We start from the raw sequence: 21,320 nt of genomic DNA on the forward strand, positions 1-21,320 counted from the left end.
AGCTTCTCCTGCTCGGCTTCTGCTGCTGCTCCTGTTGTCCTGCTGCTGCTGCTGCTGCCGCTCTTTTGCTGCTCCTCCAATGGCAACAAATGCTGTGCTGGTGGATGCTTCTCTCTGTTTGATGTACCCGTCTCTGTTGTTGCTGCTGCTGTTGCTGTTGCAGTTGCTGCTGTTTCTGTTGCTGGGTTATGTTGATGGCGGTGTTGAAACGGTAGCGACTTATCTTGACATTTATCAACCAACGTCTGCGGGTGGCATGAAATCTGTATCTGTTTTGTGGCAACTGCGCCGCTGCTGCTGCTCCTGCTTTAAATTCGTTACAGTTGTATTTACACTGCAATAAATTATAAGTTAAGTAATTAATACGAATATCGGGTGTTTTATTTATAAAGAAAAACTCACCTGCTTCTAGATTTCCGCTGCTGTCCGGCCGTCTGCTGTTGTTTTCAGGTTCTTGTTGTTGCTGGAGGGATTGTTGCTCTGTTGCGCCTTCTGACTTTTGTGGATAATACTCTCGCGTCTCGCTTAGCTTCTAGGTTGCTGCTGCTGCGGCTGCTTCTGCTCCTGAATGGCACATCAATTTTTTTTATTGAATTTTTCACATATTCCACTTGCTGCACTCTCTCGCTCTGCGGACACTGGCTTTGGCGCTCTGTCTCTCTGTGTCTCTTGTGTTACTGCTTGGTTATATTTTATGTGTTTTTTGGCATCACATGCACTGAAAATAGAACAAAAGTAAACGAATTGACATTTAAAAGGCTTGTCAGATAGATACATAGCTACGTCTCCATTTATCAACGGTAGGGAAAGAAATTGCTACAAAAAAAAATTGACATCACAAAACCACAAAACCAAAACTCTGATAAAAAAATGTTATATATATAAATGAAGGTTATATCTAATCGTAGCTCTTCTTTTACAGGTGTGTGTGTGTGTTGGTGGGTGTGGGGTAGCTGTGATTTCTTTGTGCCGACAGATAAGAGATAACTGATAGGAGGATAGGGGCCAGGGGCCAGGGGCCAATAACGTTTCAGCCAGTGGGTGAATTCACTTTCCCCCGAGAAGAAGCAAAGCCACGACCATATTGTTGCCAGGCAAAATGTCGCTTAAGCTTCAGCTTTTGAATTATTTGATTTGATTGATTCGACTGATGATTGGACATTGCAGCTATTGCCCGAATCCCGACAATTTACATGCCCCTAAGGGGAAGGGAAGTTTAGCTGAAACTAGGAAAACGTCTGGGCTCAGAGTCGCACAGCCCTTGAGGCAAATGCAAGAAGCAGGAGCCGGCAGTCAGCGTTTAATTAAATTTTCCCATTCCACTTTAAATGACATTTAAGCGTCCTTTTTCCCCCGGAAAAGCCATTGACCGGAAACACTAGTTGGTGCGCCAGGTGGGACCGGCGGTTGGCTGTCAACTCGAAGGAAATGTAAAGCGGAAATTAAGACAGTAATGAAGGACGTTGCGCCAGGAGCACCAAACGTTGGTGGTGCCAGTCGCATTTGCATGAACTTCAATTTGCAGCAGAGGCAAGAGCGGGGGTGCCACACACACTAACTATGTTTTCACTCGGAAGGAGGAACTTGTTTTCGCACACAAAAATGCAAGTCAAACCTCGAGCGTGTCGAGTCGAGTCCATGGCATGGCCCGCAGTCAATTCCCTCGCGAGTAAAAACATGTTAAACATGGCCAACACACACGCTGCAGCAGCACAACCCACCCACAGATACACAGGGAGAGGGCGGACTGAGGACTGGCTGGGTAGCCACAAGGCGTATGAGTGACAAACAGGTAAATGCGATCAAACTTGGCCAACAGCTGCCTGCCTGCCTGCTGATGGTAATGGAAACGATGCGTGGGCGCGTCGCTATGACAAACAAGCAAACGCCTGCGTGTGTGTGTGTGTTGGCCAACCGGAACTGGCTGGAAGAGAGAGAGAGTGGCACACAGAGAAAGAGTTTGCACAGCTGCCTTTTATTCCATGCCACATTTTATACGCCGCTATAACGAGATGCAGGGTATGCTTAAGGGGGGGTATGCTTAAGTACAGCCGTAGAACCTACCCCATAAATATATTCGCAAAAGATTATATACAGATTGTACTATAGAGGTAGAGCCAATACTATTGTTGTGTATTTGAAGATTTATTTTACATTTTATGCAAAGACAGAAACATCTGCGGTGTTGATAATTTGATAGATATTCTCATTCTTTATGTCTCGTTTTTTGTAGAGTTACAGAGTAGAGTATGTATATATACTTAGAATATTATCTACCTATCTTCCATAAATAATCACCATTAAAAATAAGTGCAGATATTTATTGGGTATCTGAAAGTCGACACTTTTTCTCCTTTTTGATTCGCACGTTTCGCAGTGCAATAAAATTGAATTTTCCACAGAATGTATACGTGTATACATACAGCTCATCAGCTTGTTTACACACAAAGTTTTTCTTTACTTTTTCGCAGTGTCTTTGGTTTAATTTATCTGAATAACCTTCGCCGTGGGAGGTCGAGCCCCTCTCTACACAAAAGCAACAACAAGCACAGGCGAAACATCATCAGTGAACCCCATCGTGACAATTAATATATCGGATAGATCGGCAGAGATAGCGAAATCTAACCTGGGATGGGTCGGTGCCATCATTCCATTCATTTATTATGCTATTTTATATACATATAAAATGAAAGCATCAGCGGGACAGGCCAGAGGAAGGGGGCCCAGCCCCAATGAGAATTCCAAAACAAATGACCAACAACAAAAACAAAGACAACGGCAGCAGCAGAAGCACAGTGAATGGCAGACCATTAGGCCGCCTGCTGTGGGAGTGGGGTATTCGCTTTCCCCCCCTTTAATGGGGGTTTCTGTATGTGTGTATCTGTGTGTGACCTTATGACATTATTTACTCTACACCAAAAAAAAAAAAAACAACAACAATAACAATAATACATTGTAGTGAGGGCCAAAAGTTCAGTCCCACATATCGTCCATTGATGAAATAAAAACAAGAGGGAATAACCGAATCTTTCGATACCCTCGAGGATCCGACAGTGCTGCCTAATAATATATGTAGTAGTAATCCTATTTGGAAATTATAATTAAGTTTAATTTCGAGTCACACAAAGAGAAAGGCATATTTGAGAATGAAATCACAAAAAGATCTAAATATGGGGAAAAAATATAACAATATAACTGAAAAACAACTGTACTACTTCTTGAACACACACAAAATTAGCTGTTTGTTTTTTGAAAATTGAACAAAATATATCGTCGTTGAACGTCGGATGTAAAATTCCACGAATGTTAATGTTTTTTGACTGCAGCAAATAGAAGAAACTTTGCATATCAATAGATGCACAGACAGACCAAGGCTATATCTCTTTGGCAATCGATTGCTGATCGAAAATATTCACCTACATATATTATGGGGTAGAAGCTGCTTTTACAAACAGCTGCACAAAATCATAATACCCTGTGCAAATGGGCACTACCGGCATAGGCATATAATAACAAAAATGGACAAGGCGGCGGCTCCCACAAAATATAATGAGACAAGTTTTTGCCTCTCTGCTTTCCCTCTATCTCTCTCTCTCTCTTATATTCTCCTCTTCCATTCCATTATTTATCGCTTTTGTTTTGTTTTGCTTTGTTTCGCTGTTGTTTTCATGTTGGCATTTGTATGATTTTTCGCCGCTTAACAACCAACAAACGCGACACGAGACCAGGCCCACTCATCGTTTTGGCCAGGCGTTCGGCCAGGCCATCTAATGACTAAACCACTAGCCATGGACCCTCGACCTCCACAGCCCATCCCCCAGCTGTCGGTCAGACGCCCACTGATGCCGGGGAAAATCTATTCCATTTCCACACTCACAGGCGGCCGCTGTTCTTAAGTTCCACTCTTACGACGATATATATGTGACGCATGTCTATTGCGTGTCTCTTTTAAAAGATAATCAATAAGCCACAAAACTGTTTCGAGGCTTGGAAATGTTACCAAAGATTTCCGTCAGCAGACGACTTTCGTCAATTGTCGCTGGGTTGTGGTCGAATGTCAAGCCAAAACCCTGACCTACACGTAGCCCTCTTATCCTTGCCTATAATAGTTTTTATTGGTTGTATATTTTTTATTGATTTATTGGTTTTTATTGGTCCATAGAACTTTGACAAAGACCTCAACCAATGGAAAGTACTTGCCCATATTTAGTAACAGTTTTTGCTACATTTTATTGCCATAAAACATTGTCTGGGCGCACTAAAGAACCATTTAAGAAAATTAGTTTACTATTTTTTAATTGCTCTATTTTTGATTCGATAAGTTCAAGGGTTGACCATCCTCAAGAATCAACTTTTTCCTAGATAAATCTGACATCTTTTTCATTCGAGAATGCAATCACAGAACTAAGTGCCACAATCTTAGTAGGGATTGCACGTACGTACAAATATGTAAGAAATATCTTGATTGCTTTGCTGTGGTGGCGCTTACTGTTCTGAGAAAATATTCCCACATTCCATTGAATGGCGTCAAATGCAAATATTTAATCAATATGTTTCAATTGATATCTGGATATTCGCCGCGGACTTGCAGTTGTTTTTCCGACGACTCGACATTGTGGTGTCAATTGAGAATCAACAATTTGCTATTTCTATTCAAATACAAGTAAATACATATATTAATTCATATGTACATACGTAGGTTAAATGAAAATTGAATACGTATTTCTGACACTTATACGGTTCCAAAAAATGTATAAAAAAAAACCTGAGAACACAAAAAAAAACCAAATGCACAAAGGCAAACCATATTTCACTTTCGTAATTTAATATTAAGCACTTTACTGTTTAAAAATAAAGTTAAAACCGAGTTAAATTCGTTTTAATGTTTAATTTCTCCCTGTAACAAATATTTCGAATAAAAATGATAAGCCCAATTTAATATTTTACTAATTTTGTACTTGTCTGTCTACTGGAATTTAAACAAAATTCCCCCCTGGGTGTTTTCATCACATTTGTGACGATTATTAGGTGGAAAAGTCTAAGCTCTTTTCACAGGAAAGGCAATGATAATGTCGCACGTGAGATGATAAGCACAAAAGTCCCTTTACTTCTACCCACACGGCTACACTCGCCTACCCCCTCGTTCCACCATGGGGGGCCGCGTGTTGGGTAAAAATTGCGCACTGTTTTCATTTTCGCTTTCGCTGCGTACTTGAAACGTGTCTCAGGAACTGCATGCGGGGGAAAATGCATGGAAAAACTACGCAGTAAAAATCGTCGTTGTCCATGGGGGCGAGGTAGGAGATGGAATCTCACACCCTAAACAAAAATCCTCACACGAGAGGAAGGCGTTCAGAGGAAAGAGTTCATGGACGGATGAGAATTTCATTTCTCGTCAGCTGCAGAGCAGCAATGCATGACTGGAATGAGTGGAAAATGCTTACACAGTTTTCACAGTTTGGTGGGGAGAGGGTTGGGGGAAGTTCTCTCTTCTGAGAAAATTACAAGCTGCGTTCCGTTGCGTGTTTGGAAAACTTTATTGGAGAGAGCATCTCCATCTCCATGCCATCCCATAATCCCGCATGCATGAAATTGATTTCCATTTCCACACAGAGCCAACAATTATTGAGGAAAGCGACCGATCGATCCACATGCGAACACTGTGGACTCCATCCAGTCCTAATAGAATTTTCATCCATTGCGCATTGGAAATTCAAAACCTTGACCTCCCTTGGATCGGGTCCCGGTCCCTCCACTCCCTCTCACACTTTGTGGCTGTGTGGCTCTGTAGCTGTATTGATATCATTAAATCAATCAAATCAGCATCCAGCCATCGACATTTGCATATGCGAGTATCTACATATGTATGTATGAATATATGCAGGAGGCAAACACAGTTGGGGGGGGGAGAGAGTGAGAGAGAGGAGGAATATCCCATCTGACAGTAGCAAAATGCAAATGTGTTGCATGCATCTCATGTCACGTAGCACATCCCACAACCCCCAACTACCATCTTTCCTTGAAGGTCCTTTCTTTGCGGGTATTTGCTAAGCAAAGCTTTTTTCGCGTCGGTAAATGGTTTGCCATTTGCCATTTGCCATTCACACTGGTTCGCATTGGATTGGATGCAAATACGAATTTATAAAAGAAAAAATCATCGGTGAAAAACGCATCGTGCAACAGCAGCTGCGAGTCTTTGCCAAGGAAAGGGAAAGACAAGGAAATATGAGCCTTGTTTAATTTACATAAAGCTAAAGGAAATGGAACAATAAGTTTTATATGATTTTGTTGCAGCCACAAGAAACAGCCAGAAGTGGTGGTGGTGGGGTGGTGGAGGTGGCGGAGGAGGATGCCATGAGGAGCAGCTGCAGCAGAAGCGAAAGTTTTTCGCCACACGAAAGTGCCTCTCGCGGCTCTGCTGCTGCTATGCCACACACACACACACACACACATCGGGGAGAAAAGACATTGTAAATGTCATGTGGATGGGATGAACGAGCGGCGAACAGAGAGGAGACGTTGAATCTGGTGGGTGGTCATCTGCTGCTTCTGTTATTTCCTTTTTTTATGCCCCCCACTAGACATTTACTGGGGGTGCTTGCATTTTTTTATTTTTTTGTTGTTGTTGTTGTTGTTTATTTTTGGTTTTACTTTTTGCGCAGGCCCCAGACACCGAAATTATAAGATCTAGATTTCAATGGGAATTGGGTCACTCCCCCTGGGGTGGGGGAGTGTGTGTGTGTGTGTTGAAATATTGCAAGTAAAATGAATTTTAAATATTTACAGCACTCTCAAGGAGTCACACAAGTCGAAAACAACAACAACAAGAGGAGCAAACCCCCAGCAAGTTTGCAAACTGTCGGAAAAAGTTGGCAACTCGATGGAAAATGTTTCAGTTTTCACAGTTAAATGGCAGGCCAGCAATCTCTCACTTTTGTTGTTGTCCAAACTATCGATTGATGCCCTGCCAAAACTATTAGAAAAACGGATAGAAGGAGGGAGCAGGAGAGAGGTAAGCGAGCGAGAGAGCGAGAGTACACAATGAGGCTTTTGTTTTATAACAAAGTTTTGAAAGTTTATCCATTCGCTTAGGGGAAATTTGTACACACGATTTACGTTGTTCAAGGTATAGAAAGGGCTCCAGAATGAAATGCAGCCAACAGAAACGATGCATCCGATTGAATCGAAGAGAGAGAAAAAATGAACACGAGGGATCGGAGGAGAAAATAAAGGAATGAAAAAGATAAACAAAAGTGCGAAGGTGGAGGAAAGGGGCGGAGCAAGCAAATGAAACAAAAGAAAGCAATTCAAGGACTTGCCCCACTGCCGAGGGCTTAATGCATTTTAGTAATTCACAATTGACGAGCAGAGGGATTCAATTTATTGATAGCCAGCACCACTTTACGAATGCCACACATCGCTGCCACGTGCCACATGCCACACCTGGACGGCAAAAAAGGAGGCACCAGCACACGCCACCCACTCCACACACATCCATGCCACCACCGCACCGACCACACCTTGCTCCTGCCCCTGGCTGGAGTGAAGCACCGCCACCAGCCAAGTGCCACTGAAACAAAGTTCAAATGTAACCAACGCACGCAATGCGACATTGACACAAAGACAAAGGCAAATAGAATTCAAAATAGAAAGAAAAAATAAAGGAAAAACTTAATAATGTTATGAAACATTTGATACCCTTCAATGCATAGAATATAAAGAACCATTTTTGATTAAATTTGATTGGATAATACAGCAACCAATGACGGAACATCTTTGGAAGCAAACATAAAAGTAAGCATTCCATTTCGGTTTAATTAAATCCATAGTGAATCATACAAAATGATCAGAAAGATTTTTTACATCCCTTGCTGTGCTGCAGCAAAATATCCGTTCATAATGATAACACCCTGCTCCGCCAAAGGATAATCAAATATAACAAAATGAATGACAGGGGAAAGCAATGAAAAGACAATGAAACGACTGTGGAAATGCGTGGGCCGCCGACATTTATGGGCCACCAGAAATAGAACCGACAACTGCAGAACTTTTTACTTCTATTTTTGGAGTGCCACAAACAGATGCAAAGTCTGCGGCATATCCCAGAGACAGGGCGTCCCAACCTAACCATTGACTGGTAACGCATTTTCCAACACCCGCGCAAAAGGGGCGATTATGGTTCACGTGCGGATGTTGACGTCAGAAAAGCGATGCAACAGTAGCAGCAGCAACAGCAGCAACAACTTGAAAACTGAACGATTTTCCATGTACGCGTATTTATGTTTAATTATTTACAGTGAAATGCGTTCGACGAGAGTGAAAATGGAAAGCTTTCATTCTCACGCAGAGAGAGAGAGGGAAAACCGTGAGTAAGTTTCCTTGGAAAACCCACTCAATGGCACACACAAATGGGTCAAGCAGCAGTGTGATATATGAGTGTGTGTTTGTGTGTGTTTCCTCGTAAATGATTAACATAGCCAAGAGAGCTCCAAAGTAATTGAATGAGAGGCAGAGCCAGAGGCCAGAGAGCAGGTGTAATTGCGAGGTTCTCCTCTGTTCCAGTTCCTTGAAAGATTGAGCTAATGGAATGCCCAAAGACGAGTTTCCGTTAATTGAAGCGAAGTCACCTTCGATGGCGGATATCGCCTGATTAGAGCTTAAAAGTAAATACAAGCTAAGACCCTTGAACTAAAGTAAAAATGGGTCACCCATCTACTCGGGCTGTCACAGACATTAATTTTATACATGAATATCATTTATTCGTTGATTCATCATCGATAAGTATTCGGGGCACTTTACAAGTATTTCTCGTATGCTAATATATAATATTAAAAATAACCCTGTCGCAGTTGAATACTTAATATAATTTCAGGTCGTTACACAAGTAGTTATTGCAATACGGTGAATTACTATTGTAGATATAAATTTATTCGCTTACACACGTGCATGTACAGCCGCAACAAACACGTGAGGGGCAATTTGCCGTTTAGCTGATTTTCTGAACATTCCGAATCGTCTCTGCTTGTGTCATTTAAAACGAATGTATCCTTTCATTTATGGCAAATTTATACGGAAAGTTGTCATTCGATGAGTATTCGTATTAGTAAATTAAAAGGCAATTATCTAACACAACTTGTACTTGTATCATCATCATCATCCCCGTTGCTGTGTGTAGCTTTTGGAGCAGCGTTAGCTGGTCTCTAATTGCACAGCGAGTTCTTATCTGAGGGGAGAGACTTTTTCGGAGAGTCGCCAAGTAATTTGATTGCCACACACACACACACACATCTGTCATAGCGATAACTTCTAGTGCCGCATACAGGCACGCAATATGCCTTCTAGGGTTTGCATAACCATCAAATGTAACTTATTGTTGGTATTAGCATTAGAGGCAAAGGCACAGGCAGAGCCAAGTGGCAATGGAAATGGAAAGTAGAAAGCCACGAAATTAGTTGACAATGTTCACAGAAATGTACGTACAGACAACACAATGAGGCACAAAGCTAATTGCATCAGGCGACGACTGTTATGTTGGCATTGGGGGGGTGTAAAATCATTTCTTTTTCTGTTTTCCTCTGGGTAATACTTGAAATAGGGCCCAAAAGCAAAGCAGGCCCACAGAGCTAGAGCCAAAGCCACAGTCGCAGCCACAAAACATATGACGAAACCGTAAAACACGAAAGCAGACGAACCAAAACTCAGAGCAGTACGCAGAGAGGGGAGAGCTGGGGAGCACGACAAGAGATGAGACAAGACAAGAGACAACAGCAGTCACAACAATTTCCTCAATTTAATTAAATAATTAAGCGCCGAGACGACACACACTGTGCGTCTGGGATGAGCTAGAGCCACAACATTTTGACTAATTAAAAAAAGACACGAAAAAGAAACATAATATTGAAGCAATGTTGGAGGAACTTAATAAGAGAAGGCAAATTTCTGGGGCATGTTAAATTCTTGTACAAGTGGCAGGAAGATCTGACTGGTCACTCGGTTTGAACAGCTGTTTCATAGATTTGCTAACAGAATGGCCCCCACCCCAGTCTCGTTTTAATTCCATTTAGATTATTTTTCAATTGAAATTTAATTAGCGGATTATCGAATCAACAATTTCTACCACTCGAGACTTATCGGGCCAGCAGCTCCCTTAATTCCTTTCTTATCTTCATTCTCCCTATCCTCTGCACCGGGCTGTGCAGCCCTCACTCCACGCATACAAGCACCGTTATCGACTTTTATTTTATTGGATATCTTAAGCTTTGTTTACACTATTCTGGTTTTTTGGATTTTATTTCTTTTCTTCATTTGTTATTTGTGCAAATATCAAAGTCATTTCTAGGGTCAATGGGTATCCCCATTAGTCGTAAGTATCATCCTCAATAGTTCCTATTTTCGGTGCACGAGCAGCCGCAAGTCGTCAGACGCCGCCTTTCAGTTCAATGATTTCATTTACTTATCTCGCGTCTATCGCGTCACCGGCTCATTTAATAGGTATATAAACCACACACCAATATGTGCATACATATGTATGGGAAGGTATTTTTTGTGAATAGATTTATGTACGTACTACTTATTGTGAAATATACATACATATGTATGCCACAATGCAAATTCAATGCCAAAGCATGGAAAATTTTCTATTGAAAAGCGCTGCTTGCCCACATCTCTCTCTCTTCTCTTCTCTTCTTTGCCTCTCTCTCTTCTCTCTTTCCGCAATCTATTTTGCTGTATTTTTTTCTATTTTTTTTAATTAAGAGATTTTTAGCTGTGATAAGCAAGAGAGACGTTGAGTGTGTGTTTGTGTGTTGGTGTGTGGGTGTGGCAGCCACCTAATCAAAAATCAGCACAAAAAAATGTCGCATAAGCAGTGGGGACTACAAAGACAATCAAACAGAGGGACAGGGGTACAACGCAGCAAAGAAAAGGAAAAATGTATCTCAGGTGAAAGATAAGATGGATGGATGGCCATATGGTAGGAGTTCTTGCCACCTTAAAAACAAAAAATGAAAGAAAAAACCCAGAGAGAGAACCGATCCCAGTTGATATTGTTTTTATTTGCCCCACCTTTGTAGACAAAATAGATATGTGGGGTGGGGTGGGGTGTGGTGCACTTGTTTCAAAGCCAAGAACAAAACCACTTCTAGGCCACTCCTCTCTCTCTCTCTCTCTCTATCTTGTTAGTGGTGGCTAAACACAAGTGTTAATTATTAATTGTGCAATGTGCGATTTTATTTAATTGCTGCAGCTGTCCGTCTGTCGTACTGTTTCTTGGAATTTGTTTTTGTTTTATTGATTTATAGGCCCATGACGAGGCCACTCGAGGACTATCCACAACAGAAACAGAGCAGGAACAGCTGAAGGAAGGGCGGGGGGAGGAATAGTCATTGAAATTGAACCCTCCGCCGGCTGAATCCTCTCCGTTCAAGGTCAAATGATTTCATGCACAGCTAAGGAATTTCCCCTCAACCAAAACCAAACCAAACCATTTCCATGTAGTATTTATATTCTATAAATAAACAGTGAAAATAAATTAAGAACATTACAAAAATACATTGAACTGCACTTGAGACGCACGACGCACGGGTTTTCGCCACAGGATGCCCCGCAGAAAAACGGAAATTTATTTAAGGCCCCCCCCACCCATCATCCAATTCGTAAAAATATCAGCAAAAAGATTTTTCACTGGCACCCAAAAATGTTCCCCGCGTCTAAAATTATATTATGAGCGATGAAAAACGTCATTAATTGCGGCGGAAAGCAGCAGCAACAGCAACAGCAGAGGAGAAAAGCGAAAAGAAACACGAAAAATACGAGTGTATCTTGGACAGAAAATGTGAAAATATTTCTAAAGCAGCAGCAGCCAACAGACGGAATGAATGTACAAATAGTTTTTCTTAATGGATGCTCAGTGGGTTCTTGTGGTTCACTCTTCAACGTAAGATGGAGACTTTTAAGGAACACAAATTGTGAAGAACTCTAACAGGATACCAGCAGATCAAACAAAACTAAAACAGGTCCAACTAAAATAAGAATAATATCCGAATCTGCCATCTATAAAGGCTAATATGTTAGAGTGTATTTGCACTATTCTAGTGCGTCGTCTAATTGTCCTTTTATCGGTCCACTTTTTGCGGCGTCTCTCCCACTTCTCTGCGGGAGCTGCCACTGAGCAGCTGATTGTTCCACTCGTTAGCAAAGCGTGCCCGATAAAAATTAAAAAAAAAGAAACAAACGCAAAATCTGGGGCTGGTCGTAAAGTCAGGCGGCCGTCCATCCGTCCGTTCGTCTGTCAGAAAGTGGGTGTGCGGGCGGCTAGTGGGAAATCATCTAATTATAACGAGAGAAACATTTGCCCTCTGCGCTCAGACAGTTGTTAATTTTGCTCCATTGTGAAAAGTGTTGTATTTTTAACGAGGCTTTAGCCTTTTTAGCTTTTTCTATCGACTGCCTGCCTGCCGCAAGCTTCTTTCCAATATTGCGAGTATTTTTCATCTCTCTAACAAACTAGCAAATAGAATTTCGATTGCATTGCCAATAGAACAAACAAACAAACACAAATATAGAAAGGAGCTCGAATTTAAAGAATATATTTTTCCAACAAATTGAAAGAACTTCTGCTGATGCTGCTGCTGCAATCAGATTGAATAACACATTTTGTGCCGAGAAAATGCAATGGAAAAATGCAAGGAAAGGCAATTGCTTTTGAAATATCTCCATCGATGGGGAAAAACATGGCGAAAACTCTGTGTAAATCAAGTCAATTTCAATGGAGTTGAAAGAAATATTTAAAGATGTTTGTGTGCTTTATTTTTAGAGCAGACAAGGGGCAACCATATTTGCACTCTACGAGTATAACGATGTAAACATCATGGGGGGAAACACGAGGCAGGTGGAGATGTTCCATGTGTGGCATCTGCAATCCAAAGGCAACAGAACGAGTGGCAAAAAGTGAGGTCAGTTATGTCAAAACAGACAGCAACGGCAAAGAAAGAGGCACACAAATAAAGAGATGTACATTAAAGGGGGGGTTATACGGCAGAGACCCAGCGGGGAAAGGGGGTGCCAGTGGCAGTGCTGGTGCTGCTGATGTGCCACAATTGACTTTAAACACGCTCTTTAACCGCTGCAGCCAGGCAGAAAATGTTGAAGTTGCAACCAAATTAACATCCGCAAGAGGTGAGAGAAGGCGGGGGGTTGAATGTGCGTTCACCAAAAGGTGAACAGACGGCAAGCAGGTCGGCCCCGGGTAAGGTAGTGAAGGGGACTTAATCGGTGCTGCTCTTTGGAGAATGTGGAGCACTTTTCATATGTGCCTCCTTCCACAAGGCATTTATGGCCACAAATTCCGCTTCACTGAAAACTCCAATGGGAACGCAAATTGTCTTCGAGTGTGTATGCGTGCGTGCGTGTGTGTGTGGCATAAGCGCGAGTCATGCTGATGGCATGGCATTTATTTCAGTTGACCGACTTGGTTAATTCATTTAAATAACTTGGAAATAGAAACCCCTGAGAATGTGGGGGAGGCAGAAGCACCACTTGAGAGATGTTGAAGACAGAGTACTAGGGAGATATTTGCACGCCAATCCCGAAAATAATCATCGTTAGGGATCCGCTCCCAATAAGAATCATCGATGTTTTACCTGTGTATTCAATGCCTACGTGTGTACTTTTTACGCCAATGCCCAGTCTGGGGTACAGAAAGAGTGAGAGGCGAATACCAACCCACACACGTCCACACACACACAAACAGACAGACAGAGAGACATGCAGTGAGGCAGTAGTGTCGCTCGAAAGGCAGCTCCAGTCGGAATAGCAAGTGACAAACCCGCTTAGGCAAACAAAACACTTGGATCCGGGGATCGATCGCAACGGCTAGAAATAAACTGGAAATAGCGTTGACTCTGTTCTATTCCGTCTTTTGCATACGCTCTACAAATGTTATCTTTCTTTGCGTTGTATTTATTGTTCCGACAGAACTCGAAAGAAACACCTTAATTGCATACAAGTCACGTTCAGTTTTAGGGGGTTTCGATTTTTAGTGGGGCGTGCTGGTCGGGAGTATCATGAATTATTATAATTAATCCGGGTGTAGAGAGACAGCGATATATTATGGTTAATGGTTTAATTATATTGTCAAACATTGGGGTATTGCAAGGGCCCTCTCGTCACCTGTCCAACCTGGAGAGATCCGTGTATGGGGGACATTATTTACCATTTTGACACATTTATGTTAATTTTGAACAGTAGGCTCGACGAACGAACACACGTTCGCGCGATGCCGCATGCAAAACATACAATACATACATATGTGAGTGTGGTGGTGCCCCTGTATGTGTCAATTGGAGAACTTGTTAATTTGTCGAGCAGGTTCTGGAACCGCCACCACACCTCACCACACCTCAGCGCCCGTGTCGCTGTCTCCCCATACCAGCGACTCAATCACTCAATCAATTAGAACCAGTTCTTTGTTCGACTGTTTGCTGGGTGCAAATCGAGAGATTGGAGACCCAAAAATGGATGTAAACTTCCGTTGTGGCCCTTCCACCAACATGTCATGGGAGAGAAGTAGAGTGCAGCATGCAGTAATTTTTTATTTACAATGTCTCCTGCTATTAACAGCTATTGATCAAATCCGGTATGTCATACCTGTCTCGTTTTTCCCCCTAATTGGCATACGACGTCACGGGAGAGTAGATAGTGGCGTTACGTTACGTTGCGTAGAGTACTCTCTTCTTATTAGCAGTTATTTAACTATTGTTGGTTTTGGGAGCACTGTAATTGAATTAAAACTGTAGTTTCGCGAGTGTACCTTTTTTTTTTTTTTGCACAACGCATCGCGTAGTGGGGAGGGGTGGGGAGGGGAAAAAGATGCGGTGAGACAGATGGGGTCCAAGTGGGGTCAACACATGTAAAATACGATTGTGGCGTTAAGGCAAAACACACACACGCACACAAAAGCACAAAGCAGAAGCGCACTCTTGTGCGTGTGTGTGTTCGTGTGTGAAAAGAAAGAGGAAGACACACTCGAGTACATGAGGTGAGACTTGAAAGCCAGAGAGAGAGAGAGAGAGAGCGGCGCAGCTGTTTTGATGAGGCATTTTTCTCCGTTCATTAATTTTGCCTTTACTTGATTTTGCTTAGATTCCCTTCTTTCTTTCATCTGCACTAGATTAGGTAACTTATGTCTATATGAACATAATTCTTAACACATTTTTACTGCCCGACACACGAGCGCACGAAGGCAGGGGAGAGACACAAACACAGGCACACAGCAAGAGCAGCCAACAAAATCGATATTCTAAAAATAATATAAGTAAAAAATATACATGTACATATGTATATATACATACTACATATATGTATGTGTATGCATATATAAAATCCGAAAACCAACTCAATTGTAGTGTAGCCACACTCTCTCCTATTATTTGGGGCATGTGTGCGTGCAAGTGTTTGAGTGTGTAATTACATATTTATTTATTTATTTATTAAAACTTTTGGGAACACTCCGAATTTTGCGTCTGCAATTTCGCCGCATACTGCGCACTTGAAAAATTTGCATTCACCACGAAATTATTTGGTACTCGTTTGGATTTCTGGGCATTGGATTTACTTGATTTTTTGCTCTGCCGTTAAAACCGATTAAACAGATTGCGCTCTACTATACGGCGGGGGGAGAGGGCGGAGTGTGTGGAGATATTTCTATATCTTTCAAAACCGACGACCGAAGGCGGCGGCATACGCATACTATACGGCAAATGAGACGCCCTCCACTTTAGTTCACAAAACACCCAATTCGCGCCACTGTGCAAACGATCGATATATCGATAAATATTTTTGTGAAAAAAATATTTGTTGTTCAGTTTCATCGATACTCGCTGAGTTCGCTACTACAGTACTTTTTTATTTTCAAATTAAAAGTTTCAAATAATTTAATTGTATTTGATAAATTTTTTATGTTTCACCGACTCTCTCCGACTCTCTTTCGATGGGCGCTCTCTGCTATACATATGTGTGTGTATATACTATATGGGGAGAGACCGACCCGACCGCACACACAGTAAAACTACGAGTAGTACGAGTAGTGAAAATATTTGTTGTATTCTTATTGTTGTACAAACTGAGTAAAAGTAGCAAAAAATGTTGTTGTGCTGAACTGGATGCGATGGGTCGCTGGGGAGGGGGGGGACACACAAAAAAAGCGCTGCAATACACACACCTCGAAATTCTCTGGATGCACACACACACAATCCTTTGCGTTGGGATTTAACAGCGACTGGCGCACGCACTGGCACAATTTCAATTGAAAATCACACCGGAATTATGGATTAACGCTTTTCGATCGGTTAACGCGGCCGGTAGTTGTATTTTATGCGAGAAATATGAATTTTTTCAGCGGCAACTAGAATCGTTCACACAGACACCGTAGAAGTGACGCCATCTTTGATAGCGCCCTATACACGTTCAGACATCGATTAAGTGCTGGAAAATGCATCAATAAATATATCGATGCATTGGACTTGTAGGTGCTAATATTAATGTCGATGTTTTTGTGTGATATGCAGAAAGAATTGGGCGGCAAAATACCTTTATTTTGAAAATAACTGACATGACATGACTGCCGACATGACATTAAAAAAATATCATACTGAAAAGTCACCAAAAATCGCATAATCAATATAATTAGATGCATAAAAAAGTAAATAGCATGTTAACAGAATTATAAAACTAATTAAAGAAAATAAGGTACACAATATGATCATACTTCTATGTAGTTGATATGTAGAAAATGTATAGTTACCGTATAGTAAAAAAGTGTAATTTTTGTTGACCTCTTTGCTTCTTACTTTATAGATAAGGCAATAAAAAGGTGACTTTATAATTCGTTAGTTCTATACAAAATTGATTCGTGGATCGTAAAAAATTATACGTTTAGCGCCGAAACCTCTAGTTGGCATGTAACATTAGACCGAAAATAAAAATTGAGTAATATGATTTTCGCCTAGGTATATATACAGTATATTTACGGTATATTTAAAAAATGAAAAGGTATATTTGCAGTATATTTCAGTATGTAGTTGCACGTGTGCCGCCGCTTGTTTTTATCCAAATGCGCTCGACTTTAAACAAAAACCAAGAAATAAGCAATGGGTGCGAAGAATAAACGGGCCAACTCTGATGCGGTGTATGCAAAGAAGACGGTCAAGTCGAGCAATCCCTTCGACAATGCCACAGCGCAGTCGGCGAAGCGACAGAATCCGTTCGATGTGCATGTGAACAAGGAGAAGTTCAAGATCTTGGGGCGCATCTGCAAGCATGACCGTGGCATGCCTGGCGTGGCGCGCTCCAAGGCGCTGCAGAAGCGCACCCAGACGCTGGGCCAACAGTTTGCCGTGAAGCACAAGACGAACAAATTCAAGGACAATCGGATTGGCCGGCACCTGAGCGGCGACCAGCTGACGGAATCTGTGATGAACGCCCGCTATCTGGCGGAGAAGATGTCCCAAGTGCGCACGACACAGAAGGCACAGAAGTTCAATCTGAACGACGACGAGCTGCTGACGCACAGGGGACAGACGCTGGAGGACATTGAGCAGTACCGCGATGAGCGTTCCGACGACGAAGAGCTGGACGACGAGGCCCTAGACGGTAAGTGGGGCAGATGAGCGTTGGTGCCAGACAAACATCTAACTGAATCCTTGTCCCCTCAGCCGACTTTACGTCTGCTGCCCATTTCGGTGGCGATGAGAATGAGACCAGCCCCCACGACCGTCAGGTGGCCATTGATGAGATGATTGCCGAGCAGAAGCGTCGCAAAAACGAGATCGACAAGGAGAAGAACGAGGTGTACGATCTGACGGAGAAGCTGGACGCCAACTACAGGCTGCTGCTGCCACTGGTGGCCAAGGCCACCAAAGGATGAGCAGGAGGCCAAGCCGCCGGCGGACGCCTATGACAAGCTGCTCAAGGAAATGATATTCGAGCCGCGCGGCAGTGTCACGGACAAGCTGATCAATCCCGCAGAGCTGGCCAAGCAGGAGGCTGAGCGTCTCGAGAGGCTCGAGAACGAGCGGCTGCGTCGCATGAGAGCCGAAGGCGAGGAAGATGAGGCGGCCAATGCACAGCCCAAGCATCGCTCAGCTGATGACTTGGACGATGGATACTTCGTGGCCGGTGGGGAGGAGGAAGACGACACCCTGGCCTATGATCTGGAGGGCAACTTGGGCACGCATCTCAAAGGCAAGGCGCCCGCAAAGGAAGCCAGCGGAGACGAAGCCGAGGACCAGCAGGATGACGAGCAGGAGGAGGAGGAGGAGACATCCGAGGACGACAGCGAGTCTGAGGATGAGAACTACAGTGATCTGAATGAGTCTGCGTCTGAGTCCGAGACGGAGGAGGCAGCTGCGCAGCTGCCCAGCAAAAAGAAGAAGCCCAAAAAGGAGAAGCCCCCAACGCGGTCGCTGGACTCCAGCATACCGTTCACCATTAAAATGCCCAAAACCTACGAGGACTTCACGGAGCTGCTCGCGAAGCATGCCGCTGAGCAGCAGGCCACCATTGTGGAGCGCATCATCAAGTGCAATGACCCCAAGCTCGATGGCGTCAATCGGGAGCATGTCGTGAAGCTCTACTGCTTCCTGCTGCAGTACATCAAGGATCTGTTCGAGGATGCCAGCGAGCAGGACATACGGGAGCACTTCCAGCTGCTCTCGCGCCTCATGCCCCACCTGTACAGCCTCACCCAGCTGAATCCGGAGCGCATGTCCAGCGCCCTGCTGGACGTGCTCAAGGAGAAGTTCGCCGACTACCAGAAGAACCGCAAGACATATCCCACGCTGGACACGCTCGTTTACTTCAAGCTGGTCTCCAATGTGTATTCCACCTCGGACTTTCGACATCCCGTGGCCACGCCCACGTACGTCTTCATGGAGCACATACTGTCGAGGGCGCGGGTACGAACGCGTCAGGACATTGCCATGGGCCTGTTTGTGGTCGCCATTGCCCTGGAGTTCGGCTCCCAGTCGAAGCGTTTCCTGCCTTCCGTGTTCAACTTCCTCGAGGGCATCCTGTACGTCTCGATACCCAAGCGAGCCGGGGACAAGCTGGAGGTAGCGCCGCCGTTCGAGCTAGACGGACCCTTCAGCAAGCTGCTGGCCATTCCAGCCACGCCAGAGAGCAAGTCGCTGGAACAGCAGAAGCTCCAGGCCGCCGATCTGGTCAGCCACACGCTCACGCTGGACTTCAAGGTGCGCGCCCTGGACGCCACGCTGTGCCTGATCCAGGAGGCGCTGCAGCTGGTGGGGGAGCACACGGGTGCCTGTTACCTGGCCAGTCCCTTCATTCCCCTGCTCGCCCGCCTGCGCCTCAAGCCGTATCCCGCGCATGTGCACCAGCACCACAGGGAGGCGACGCTGCTGGTGCAACAGTTGGCCGAACAGACAATGAAGCCCGTGGCGCTCGCAGAGCGGAAGCCCAAGGCGCTGCGCATGCTGGAGCCGCGTTTCGAGACGGTCTACGATGACAAGCGCCGCCCCAAGATGTCCAAGGAGAAGGAGGAGCGCGCCAAGCTGCTGCACAAGATCAAGCGCGAGAAGAAGGGCGCCATTCGGGAGATACGCCGCGACACGGCCTTCGTGCAGGAGCTCAAGCTCAAGCAGCAGCTGCAAAGGTTTGTAGTTGCTCTCCCTCCCCCCTACGCTTCAGCTGCAGTTTCCATAATGTTTTTTCTATACCCACAGCGACAAGGAGCGGCACGAGAAGGTCAAGCGCATCTACCAGGAGGCCTCCGTGCAGCAGGGCGAACTCAACGAGCTGGCCCGCTCCAAGAAGCGCAAAAAGTAGGAGCAAAGTTTGTTCTTTATATCACGAAAGCCGCTCGCGACTTTCCATTTTTGTACAGAATCATGCGAATTATGTTAGCCTATAAATAATATGTAAACAGATCGAATGTCTCGTCTACGTCTGCTGGCCGGAGATCTGTCTGCAGCGCAGCGTCGCCTGCTCCACGGCACCCGCGACCGCTGCTCGGAAACCTACAAACGACAGGGGAGGAGGAGAGTTGCGGCTGTGAGCTTTGGCTCGGCGATAAGCGAGAGGGCAGCGCTCGCGACTTACCTGACAGCTCGAGCTGCCTGAGGGCGGCTGCCGTTGAGCCACCCGGACTGGTTACGCTGTCCTTCAGCTGGCCAGGATGCATGCCGCTGTCCCGCACCATGTGCCCGGCACCCAGCACCGTTTGCGCGGCCAGTCGATAGGCGAGGTCCCGGGGCATGCCCATGTGAACGGCGCCGTCGGCCAGGGCCTCGATCATCACAAACACATAGGCGGGCCCGCTGCCGCTCAGCGCCGTGACCGTGTCCAGCTGGGACTCGGCCACCGCCTCGCAGGTGCCCACCGACTCGAGGAGGCGCTGCGTGATCTGGGCATCGGCATCGCTGGCCCGGCTGCCGCGCACGTAGACCGAACAGCCGGAGCGAACCACAGCCGGAATGTTGGGCATCACGCGGATGACACGCGACTCGGGCGACAGGCTGGACTCGATGGTCTGCAGGGTGATGCCCATGGCCACGGAGAGGAACAGCTTGCCGGAGCTGAGCGGCTTGATTTCCTTCAGCACAGCGGGCACCACCTGCGGCTTGACGGACACGAAGACCACCGCGGCCTGCTCCACAACGGGGGCATTCTTCACCACCGTCTCAACGCCCAGGGCCTCGAAGCCCTGCAGCGAGATCTTGTCCTCGGGATGCACACTGGCAATCATTCCGCTCGGCTTGGCCAGCCCTGTGGAGCACACAATACTTGTGTTGAAATATTTGCAGGCGGTGGCGTAATTGCTGCTACTCACCTGCCGAGAGGAAGCCCTTGGCCAGGGCCTTTGCCATGTTTCCCCCTCCGAGGAATCCGATTTTACCGATCGATGCCATTTTTTCTAATTTCCAAATTCAAATCGCGGCCGGACTGCACTTTGCGCCTTCGGAGCAGCAACTGTTTTGCCATTGGCCCTGGGGCGTTAACAAAAACAAGCCGCGTAGATTGATAAGGCAATCGGCCACCCCCCCATGCCACTTGCCGCCCACTGGGAGTGCAAACAACAAACCCACTGATCGGTGCTTATCGGGGGTTGAGTGTGTGCTGTGCTCCATATAACATATGTATGTATGTAGTACAGCCTTTTATCAGCTGAAAGACCAACTGCGAGAGATTCTAAGTCTTTTTCAGCCACCCGTTTGCTTGTGTGACGAACTCAGTCGGTCCCATTCTGCAACAGATGTTTTGCTCATTAATTGGGGAGGGCATTGCGAAATGTGTTCAGTACACTC

General features: G+C 44.9%; 2 protein-coding genes and 1 long non-coding RNA gene across 12 annotated transcripts; 1 reads left to right on the forward strand and 2 right to left on the reverse strand.

Annotated features, from left to right (window-relative positions):
- Window positions 1-38: 38 nt before the first annotated feature.
- LOC111067782 lies at window positions 39-16,458 on the reverse strand. 10 transcript variants are annotated; one of them, XR_005967476.1, is made up of 5 exons: window positions 15,614-15,759; window positions 15,128-15,298; window positions 14,647-14,772; window positions 403-718; window positions 39-334 (listed from the first exon to the last, which is right to left on the reverse strand). It is a non-coding gene; the product is annotated as an uncharacterized LOC111067782 (long non-coding RNA). The 10 variants fall into 10 exon arrangements; XR_002607142.2 differs by lacking the exons at window positions 15,128-15,298; window positions 15,614-15,759 and adding an exon at window positions 16,220-16,457; XR_005967475.1 differs by lacking the exon at window positions 15,128-15,298 and having other exon boundaries at window positions 15,614-15,751.
- Window positions 16,459-17,063: 605 nt separating this feature from the next.
- LOC111067761 (nucleolar protein 14 homolog) lies at window positions 17,064-19,941 on the forward strand. The gene is given in 4 exon segments (XM_022357069.2): window positions 17,064-17,649; window positions 17,712-17,914; window positions 17,916-19,669; window positions 19,740-19,941. Coding segments are annotated over 4 exon segments (2,562 nt in total). The 5' UTR covers window positions 17,064-17,147; the 3' UTR covers window positions 19,843-19,941.
- LOC111067774 (pyrroline-5-carboxylate reductase 3) lies at window positions 19,840-20,995 on the reverse strand. The gene is made up of 3 exons (XM_022357080.2): window positions 20,846-20,995; window positions 20,116-20,781; window positions 19,840-20,033 (listed from the first exon to the last, which is right to left on the reverse strand). The coding sequence occupies exons 1-3, from the start codon at window positions 20,922-20,924 to the stop codon at window positions 19,957-19,959; spliced, it is 822 nt and encodes a 273-aa protein (XP_022212772.1). The 5' UTR covers window positions 20,925-20,995; the 3' UTR covers window positions 19,840-19,956.
- Between the last annotated feature and the right edge of the window lie 325 nt (window positions 20,996-21,320).

The sequence above is a fragment of the Drosophila obscura genome, unplaced genomic scaffold (assembly GCF_018151105.1).
Source record: "Drosophila obscura isolate BZ-5 IFL unplaced genomic scaffold, ASM1815110v1 contig_150, whole genome shotgun sequence".
NCBI lineage: Eukaryota > Metazoa > Arthropoda > Insecta > Diptera > Drosophilidae > Drosophila > Drosophila obscura.